Raw genomic sequence first — 10481 nt, forward strand, 5'->3', positions numbered from 1 at the left:
AAAAAAAAAAAAAAAAAAAACTAGGAAAGCAAGCCAAAGTAACAATACACTTTTAGCTCAGCTTTGTAGGACAGACTTACCTATAGTTCCTGCAGGGCACGGCTGCTTTGCCATCTGTCCTTGACGGGTCTTAAACCACATGATTTCTCGAGCTTCCACAGCCTCACAGCTCTCTTCCAGAGCTGGAATTTGGGACGATCCTGACAGAAGGTGTGTGGTAATGTCGTCAAGTACCTCAGCTGCTGGAGATGGGGTGCTGGTATTCCGGTTTCTTCTTCCTGACACTGATGGGGTGGTACTCCTGCCTGGGTTCCAAGTTGTGGTCCGAAGGGTGGTACTGGTGGTGGTGCTTCCCGTGCCAAGAGGTCCTGCGGTAGAGATATCTGAAATAAAATTCAGAAGAAAACGCCTATATTGCTTGTTCACAGTAGGACCTAAAAATGTCCAAAGACTTCAGAAGTCATTTTTATTTGACAATTCAAGGAGCCTTAAACATGGGAAAAATAAGCCAATATCAAAATATCAGAGTGCTACTTGAATATCAAGACAGTCGTTTGACTAATGCTAAATGTAGGCTTGTTTCTGGTTTTTCTCAACTTCAATTACAGAAAACAAAGTTACAGCACAATTCAACTCTTCAGTAAGCTTTAAGAAGCTTCAGGCCTTTTGGACAATTAGGGGATTAAAACATTTAAAGCCCTCTCCTTAGAATCTTCAAATTTGGTATAGGAAGGGAGAGAGCTATATAAAATATTTTTTCCTCATTAACTATAACATGAATTTCTAAAGATGTAGCCAAAAAAAAAAAATCAGAAATTAAAGTGCTCACAAGCTAAAAGGTAAAGAGCAATTCTGAGTATAATATCCTTAACATGAATTCGAGTAGCATGATTTACTCTGATGCTCTTAAAACAGACCCATTGTATCAAAACTTTCAAACTTCACATTAGTAACTTCCAATTAGTGTTCATAAATTATTTTCTAACTAGATTTTTAAAGTGGCATTTTCCAAGTTCCAGATAAAAGTGGTTAGGTTCCTTGATCAGATATTAACAGGTTATTAAATCTATAATGTATACAAAGGAATGTCTTAATGATACTATAGAAATAATCACTGCAGAGAATACCAGGCCTCCACATACATACACTGCTTTCCTAACTGTAAGATTAGAAACTACTCTTAACCTCACTTACTGGCAATAAACAGTGGGGGAACTGGCTCTGGTCAGATTCAAAGTAGCACAAGTTTAAGAAACTGAAGGGAGAGCTATGCTGAGCCTCCTGTTGTTTGTCATTCATGGTCTGCTTTACCATGTCATCAATTAGACTTTGCTGCCCCAGAAGAGATGGCAAATCCATCACAGTGTATTTGGTGCATAAAATAGAATAGAGATGGCAGAGGGAGGGTCTATGAATTTTTCAAACACTTATTTATTTTTTAACATCTTTATTGGAGTATAATTACTTTACAATGGTGTGTTAGTTTCTGCTTTATAACAAAGTGAATCAGTTATATGTATACATATAGCCCCATATCTCCTCCCTCTTGCATCTCCCTCCCACCCTCCCTAACCCACCCCTGTAGGTGGTCACAAAGCACCCAGCTGATCTCCCTGTGTTATGTGGCTGCTTCCCACTAGGTATCTATTTTACATTTGGTAGTATATATACGTCCATGCCACTCTCTCACTTCGTCCCAGCTTACCCTTCCCATGTCCTCAAGTCCATTCTCTATGTCTGTGTCTTTATTCCTGTCCTGCCCGTAGGTTCTTCAAAACCATTTTAAACACTTATTTAATCACTGAAATTGTAGTATTTCTGAAATGACACTATTTGCTATTTTGTCTTCTTGCTTGTTCTTCTGTTTCCTCTCCACTTCTTCCTCCATTTTCTCTCACGTTCCCTCTCCACGTGAATGGTAATGTTCATAACTACATTTACTCAAAGTTCATACAAGAAACCACAGTATGCGTCTTTCCCCTTCTTTTTTCTGTATACACCATATCACCCAAATTGCCAAGTCTGGCAGATTCCATCTCTTTTAAAAAATTTCTTGGAGACCTTCAACATGGCAGAGACTAGTCTAGTGACATCTATTATGCATTTGTTTTATTTACACATTTTATGCAATAATGCAAATTTTATGCAGGGTGTCAAGTATTAGTTTTATGAAGATCAATATCTGTAACAATAAGAAATCAAACTATTTCTGGCTTAAAATGGTAAATAATAATATGGTTACCATTTGGTGATATTATGAATCACATCAGCGTGGGGGGGGCAGAGAGCTGTCTAGTTCTTGACTACCTCCTAGAGAAAACAATGCAGGATTGATCTCTCTAGTGGATGCTGTGTAAGAGGAGGTTGGCTCCTGCCAGCATCATCCCTGACTATGTATGTCAAGAGGCTCCAACTATTAAAGGACAGCTATGATGACTGGTAATAAAGGATAGTCAAATATTCTCTTTTGTTAAATGTTAGGTAGTTTCAATGATCATCTAATACAGAAGTCCTTGATCTAGTTTTCTGCAATAAACATTTGACAATTGGTGACAAGCATGAGAACTAGCTCCCACCAATCCAGTGATTCACTCTGGGCTGTTGCATAGGTGAGCTGGCCCTTTGGAGTAGCTGGGACATCCATAGCTTAATTATAACTTGAGCTCACAGCATGGGTGAAAACTATTGATCTCACAGGTATTCCCACCAAATTCTCACCTGTGACTTCTTCAGGTTGCATTCTCAAACTCTGAAAATACTTGGCTATAAATTGTAATTTAGCTGAGTCCAGAATTTAATCAAATGTTAAGTAACGAAACTATGTTGTGACCAAAAAAAAAAAAAAAAAAAAAAAAAAAAAAGAAGTGTATTTGGTGCATAAAATAGAATAGAGATGGCAGAGGGAGGGTCTATGAATTTTTCAAACACTTATTTATTTTTTAACATCTTTATTGGAGTATAATTACTTTACAATGGTGTGTTAGTTTCTGCTTTATAACAAAGTGAATCAGTTATATGTATACATATAGCCCCATATCTCCTCCCTCTTGCATCTCCCTCCCACCCTCCCTAACCCACCCCTGTAGGTGGTCACAAAGCACCCAGCTGATCTCCCTGTGCTATGTGGCTGCTTCCCACTAGGTATCTATTTTACATTTGGTAGTATATATACGTCCATGCCACTCTCTCACTTCGTCCCAGCTTACCCTTCCCATGTCCTCAAGTCCATTCTCTATGTCTGTGTCTTTATTCCTGTCCTGCCCGTAGGTTCTTCAAAACCATTTTAAACACTTATTTAATCACTGAAATTGTAGTATTTCTGAAATGACACTATTTGCTATTTTGTCTTCTTGCTTGTTCTTCTGTTTCCTCTCCACTTCTTCCTCCATTTTCTCTCACGTTCCCTCTCCACGTGAATGGTAATGTTCATAACTACATTTACTCAAAGTTCATACAAGAAACCACAGTATGCTTCTTTCCCCTTCTTTTTTCTGTATACACCATATCACCCAAATTGCCAAGTCTGGCAGATTCCATCTCTTTTAAAAAATTTCTTGGAGACCTTCAACATGGCAGAGGAGTAAGTTGTGGAGATCACCTTCCTCCCCACAAATACATCAGAAATACGTCTACATGTGGAACAACTCCTAAAGAACACCTACTGAATGCTGGCAGAAGTCCTCAGACCTCCCAAAAGTCAAGAAACTCCCCACGTACCTGGGTAGGGCAAAAGAAAAAAGAATAAACAGAGACAAAAGAATAGAGACAGGACCTACACCAGTGGGAGGGAGCTGTGAAGGAGGAAAGGTTTCCACACACTAGGAAGCCCGTTCACTGGCAGAGAGAGGGGTTGGCAGGTGGCGGGGAAACGCTGGAGCCACAAAGGAGTGTGCAGCAACAGGGGTGCAGAGGGCAAAGTGGAGAGATTCCTGTACGGAGGATAGGTGCCAACCAGCACTCACCAGTCCGGGAGGCTTGTCTGCTTACCCGCCGGAGTGGGCGGGGTTGGGAGCTGAGGCTTGTGCTTTGGTCACAGTGCAGGGAGAGGACTGGGGTTGGCTGCATGAACACAGCCTGAAGGGGGCTAGTGCGCCACAGCTAGCTAGGAGGGAATCAGGACGCTTTGGTCACAGTGCAGGGAGAGGACTGGGGTTGGCTGCGTGAACACAGCCTGAAGGGGGCTAGTGCGCCACAGCTAGCTGGGAGGGAATCAGGAAAAAGTCTGGAACTGCCTAAGAGGCAAGAGACCATAGTTTTGGGGTGCACGAGGAGAGGGGATTCAGAGCACTGCAAAAATGAGCTCCAGAGACAGGCGCGAGCCGCGGCTGGCAGCGTGGACCCCAGAGACGGGCATGAAAGGCTAAGGCTGTTGCTGCAGCTGCCAAGAAGCCTGTGTGCAGTCACAGGTCACTATCCACACCTCTCCTTCAGGGAGCCTGTGCAGCCTGCCACTGTCAGGGTCCCGTGATCCAGGGTCCCGTGATACAGGGACAACTTCCCTGGGAGGACACACGGTACGCCACAGGCTGTCGCAAAATCACGCCAGCCTCTGTCGCCAGAGGCTGGCCCCGCGTTCCGTACCCCTCCCTCCCCCTGGCCTGAGGGAGCCAGAGCCGCCTAATCAGCTGCTCCTTTAATGACATCCTGTCTGAGCGAAGAACAGATGCCCTCAGGTGACATACATGCAAAGGCAGGGCCAAATTCAAAGCTGAACCCCAGGAGCTGTGCGAACAAAGAAGAGAAAGGGATATTTCTCCCAGCAGCCTCAGGAGCAGTGCATTAAATCTCCACAATCCACTTGATGTACTCTGCATCACTGGAATAGCTGAATAGACAATGAATCATCCCAAAATTGAGGCAGTGGACTTTTGGAGCAAAAGTAGACATGGGGTTTGCTTTCTGCATCTAATTTGTTTCAGGTCTTATGTTTATCTTAGTTTAGTATTTAGAGTTTATTATCATTGGTAGATTTGTTTATTGATTTGGCTGCTCTCTTCCTTTTATATATATATATTTTTAGTATTGTTTTTAGCATTTATTATCATTGGTGGATTTGTTTTCTGGTTTCATTGCTCTCTTCTTTCTTTTTTTTTATTACACTAATTTTTTTATGTTTAATAATTAAAAAAATTTTTTAATTTTAATAACTTTCTTTTCTTTCTTTCTCTCTCTCTCTCCCTCTGTCTCTCTCTCTCTCTCTCTCACTCTCCCTCCCTTTTCTTCTCATCTTTGTGGCTGACAGGGTCTTCGTGCTCCGGCCAGGTGTCAGGCCTGTGCCTCTGAGGTGGGACGAAAAGAGATCTCCCGGCTGCACATGATATCAAATAACAAAAGCTCTCCTGGAGATCTCTATCTTAACGCTAAGAGCTGGCTCCACTCAACGACCAGCAAACTCCACCGCTGGACACCCGATGCCAAACAATTAGCAACAAAGGAACACAACCTCACCCATTAGCAGAGAGGCTGCCTAAAATATAAAAATGTCACAGACACCCCAAAACACACCACTGGTCATGGTCCTGCCCACAAGAAAGACAAACTCCAGTCTCATCCACCAGAACACAGGCTCCAGTCCCCTCCACAGGAAGCCTAGATAACCCACTGAACCAACCTTCGTCACTGGGGGCAGACACTAAAAACAATGGGAAATATGAAGCTCCAGCCTGCAAAACAGAGACCCCAAACACAGTAAGTTACGCAAAACGAGAAGACAGAGAAATATGCAGCAGATGAGGGAGCAAGGTAAAAACACACCAGAACAAACAAATGAAGAGGAAATTGGCAGTCTACCTGAAATAGAATTCAGACTAATGATAGTAAAGATGATCCAAAATCTTGGACATAAAATGCAGAAAATATAAGAAAAATTTAACAAGGACCTAGAAGAACTAAAGAGCAAACAAACAATGAAGAAAAACACAATAAATGATATTAAAAATTCTCTAGAGGGAATCAATAGCAGAATAACTGAGGCAGAAGAACAGATAAATGACCTAGAAGATAAAATAGTGGAAATAACAGCCACATAGCAGAATAAAGAAAAAAGAATGGAAAGAATTGAGGAAGTCTCAGAGACCTCTGGGACAACATTAAATGCACCAACATTCAAATATAGGCGTTCCAGAAGAAGAAGAAAAAAAGAAAGGGATTGAGAAAATATTTAAGAGATTATAGTTGAAAACTTCCCTAATATGGGAAAGGAAATAGTCAATCAAGTCCAGGAAGTGCAGAGAGTCCCATACAGGATAAATCCAAGGAGAAACATGCCAAGACACATATTAATCAAACTATCAAAATTTAAATACAAAGAAAAAACATTTAAAGCAGCAAGGGAAAAGCAACAGATAACACACAAGGGAATCCCCATAAGGTTAACAGCTGACCTTTAGGCAGAAACTCTACAAGCCAGAAGGGAGTGGCAGGACATATTTAAAGTGATGAGAGGGAAAAAACTACAACCAAGATTACTGTACCCAGCAAAGATCTCATACAGATTTGACAGAGAAATTAAAACCTTTACAGACAAGCAAAAGCTAAGAGAATTCAGCACCACCAAACCAGCTTCACAACAAATGCTAAACGACCTTCTCTATTCAGGAAACACAAGAGAAGGGAAAGACCTACAATAACAAACCCAAAACAATTAAGAAAATGGTAATAGGAAACATACATATAGATAATTACCTTAAATGTAAATGGATTAACTGCTCCAACCAAAAGACATAGACTAGCTGAATGGATACAAGAACAAGACCCATACATGTGCTGTCTACAAAAGAACCACTTCAGACCTAGGGACATATACTGACTGAAAGTGGGGATGGAAAGAGATATTCCATGCAAACGGAAATCAAAAGAAAGCTAGAGTAGCAATTCTCATATCAGACAAAATAGACTTTACGATAAAGACTACTAAAAGACACAAAGAAGGACACTATATAATAATCAATGGATCAATCCAAGAAGAAGATATAACAATTGTAAATATTTATGCACCCAACATAGGAGCACCTCAATACATAAGGCAAAGGCTAAAAGTCATAAAAGCAGAAATCGACAGTAACACAATCATAGTAGGGGACTTTAACACCCCACTTTCAGCAATGGACAGATCATCCAAAATGAAAATAAATAGGGAAACACAAGCTTTAAATGACACATTAAACAAGATGGACTTTATTAATATTTAGAGGACATTACATCCAAAAGCAACAGAATACACTTTCTTCTCAAGGGCTCATGGAACATTCTCCAGGATAGATCATACCTTGGATTACAAAACAAGCCTTGGTAAATTTAAGAAAATTGAAATCGTATCACGTAAGTTTTCCGACCACAACGCTATGAGACTAGATATCAATTACATGAAAAAGTCTGTAAAAATTACAAATCCATGGAGGCTAAACAGTATACTACTAAATAATGAAGAGACCACTGAAGAAATCAAAGCAGAAATCAAAAAATACCTAGAAACAAATGACAATGAAAACAAAATGACCAAAAACATATGGGATGCAACAAAAGCAGTTCTAAGAGGGAAGTTCATAGCAATACAATCCTACCTAAAGAAACAAGAAACATCTCAAATAAACAACCTAACCCTAAACCTAAAGCAATCAGAGAAAGAACAAAAAGACCCCAAAGTTAGCAGAACAAAAGATCAGATCAGAAATAAAATAAAAAGAAATGAAGGAAACAATAGCAAACATCAATAAAAAATAAAAGCTGGTTCTTTGAGAAGATAAACAAAATTGGTAAACCATTAGCTAGACTCATGAAGAAAAAAAAGGGAGAACACTAAAATCAATAGAAATAGAAATGAAAAAGGAGAAGTAACAACTGACACTGCAGAAATACAAAGGATCATGAGGGATTACTACAAGTGACTACATGCCAATAAAATAGACAACCTGGAGAAATGGGCACATTCTTAGAAAAGCACAACCTTCCAAGACTGAACCTGGAAGAAATAGAGAATATAAACAGGCCAATAACAAGCACTGAAATTGAAACTGTGATTAAAAATCTTCCAACAAGCAAAAGCCAATAACCAAATGGCTTCACAGGTCAATTATATCAAACATTTAGAGAAGAGCTAACATCTATCCTTCTCAAACTCTTCCAAAATAGAGCAGAGCAAGGAATGCTCCCAAACTCATTCTCTGCAGCCACCATCATTCTGATACCAAAACCAGACAAGGATGTCACAAAGAAAGAAAACTACAGGCCAATAGCACTGATGAACATAGATGCAAAAATCCTCAACAAAATACTAGCAAACAGAATCCAACAGCACATTTAAAGAATCATACACCATGACCAAGTGGGGTTTATCCCAGGAATGCAAGGATTCTTCAATATATGCAAATCAATCAATGTGATACACCATATTAACATATTGAAGGAGAAAAACCATATGATCATCTCAATAGATGCAGGGAAAGCTTTTGACAAAATTCAACATCCATTTATGATAAAAACCCTCCAGAAAGTAGGCATAGAGGGAATTTACCTCAACATAATAAAGGCCATATATGACATACCCACAGCCAACATCATTCTCAATGGTGAAAAACTGAAACCATTTCCACTAAGATCAGGAACAAGACAAGGTTGTCCACTTTCACTACTATTATTCAACATAATTTTGGAAGTTTTAGCAACAGCAATCAGAGAAGAAAAAGGAATCCAAATTGAAAAAGAAGAAGTAAAGCTGTCACTGTTTGCAGATGACATGATACTATACATAGAGAATCCTAAAGATGCTACTAGAAAACTACTAGAGCTAATCAATGAATTTGGTAAAGTATAAAAAAACAAACAACCCAATCCAAAAATGGGCAGAAGACCTAAAAAGACATTTCTCCAAAGAAGATATACAGACTGCCAACAAACACATGAAAGGATGATCAACTTTACTAATCATTAGAGAAATGCAAATCAGAACTACAATGAGGTATCTATCTCCTCACACAAGTCACAATGGTCATCATCTAAAAATCTACAAACAATAAATGTTGGAGAGGGTGTGGAGAAAAGGGAACCCTCTTGCATTGTTGGTGGGAATGTAAATTGATACAGCCACTATGGAGAACACTATGAAGGTTACTTAAAAAACAAAAAATAGAGCTACCATGTGACCCAGCAATCCCACTACTGGGCATATACCCTGAGAAATCCATAATTCAAAAAGATACCTTTAGCACAATGTTCATTGCAGCACTACTTACAATCACCAAGATATGGAAGCAACCTAAGTGTCCATCAACAGATGAATGGATAAAGAAGATGTGGCACATATATACAGTGGAATATTACTTAGCCATAAAAAGAAAGGAAATTCAGTTAATTGTAGTGAGTTGGATGGACCTAGAGACTGTCATACAGAGTGAAGTAAGTCAGAAAAAGAAAAACAAATACCATGTATAATGGAACCTAAAAAAAAAATGGTTCCAAAGAACCTAGGGGTAGGACAGGTATAAAGACTCAGCTGTAGAGAGTGAACTTGAGGACATGGGGAGAGGGAAGGGTAAGCTGGGATGAAGTGAGAGAGTGGCATGCACATCTATACATTACCAAATGTAAAATAGATTGCTAGTGGGCAGCAGCTGCATAGCACACAGAGATCAGCTTGGTGCTTTGTGATCACCTAGAGGGGTGGGATAGGAAGGGTGGGAGGGAGACGCAAGAGGGAGGAGATATGGGGATATATGTATATGTATAGCTGATTCACTTTGTTATGAAGCAGCAACTAACACACCATTGTAAAGCAATTATACTCCAATAAAGATCTTAAAAAAAATATTCCTCTTTCTTCCCAATCACCATTATCTATGTTCAACCTGCCATCATCTATGAACGAAAACAGCAGCCTTTTAACATTTTTCCTAATAAAAGCAACACCAGAGCAAAATGCCAATACTGGTATTTCAATATCTACTTTTGCAGAATAGGAATTCAAGATTTAGTAAACAAAATTTTTGACACTAAGCGTTTAACACAATTCAAATATAATATTTAGCAGCATATTTTTAAACAAGTGTAATTGAATTCTTAACATTATAAACAGTACAAATTATTATAATATATATTGTTTACATATAAAATTATCAGAATTTCCAAAAAGAAAACATAAAAGTAAGAAAATTTAATAATAATAAGTTGAAAATCAAATATTATTTATTAATGTTAATTAATGTTAAAAGTAAATAATATAATTGTATTAATATTTAGCATTGGCTTTTAAAAAATATGTGTCAATTGTGTCATTGCTGGGAATATAAGCACATTTTTTGTGCAAATTTTTCCAGCTGATGGAAAAATTATTTTTGACCTCATACTACTTGATGGAGTAGTAAGGCAATAGTTAAAAGCTAACTTCAAGTTATTTTCTCTGACTCCAATTTCAGTAATGCCATCTCTCATTTGTACTTTTGAAGGGATGAATTTTTTTTTTTTTTTTTTTTGGTACGCCGGGCCCT

At 38.8% G+C, this 10481-nt stretch overlaps 1 protein-coding gene across 3 annotated transcripts in view; it reads right to left on the reverse strand.

Moving 5' to 3' along the window:
• ADGRL3 (adhesion G protein-coupled receptor L3) overlaps positions 1–10481 on the reverse strand; it is a 688045-nt gene that overhangs the window by 166615 nt on the left and 510949 nt on the right. For all 3 annotated transcript variants that reach the window (XM_024751339.1, XM_024751340.1, XM_024751338.1), the window contains one exon: positions 81–383. In XM_024751339.1, the coding sequence (XP_024607107.1) occupies positions 81–383 (303 nt within the window). The remainder of the gene's footprint in view (positions 1–80; positions 384–10481) is intronic.

Source organism: Neophocaena asiaeorientalis, unplaced genomic scaffold (assembly GCF_003031525.2).
Source record: "Neophocaena asiaeorientalis asiaeorientalis breed wild unplaced genomic scaffold, Neophocaena_asiaeorientalis_V1.1 scaffold228, whole genome shotgun sequence".
NCBI lineage: Eukaryota > Metazoa > Chordata > Mammalia > Artiodactyla > Phocoenidae > Neophocaena > Neophocaena asiaeorientalis.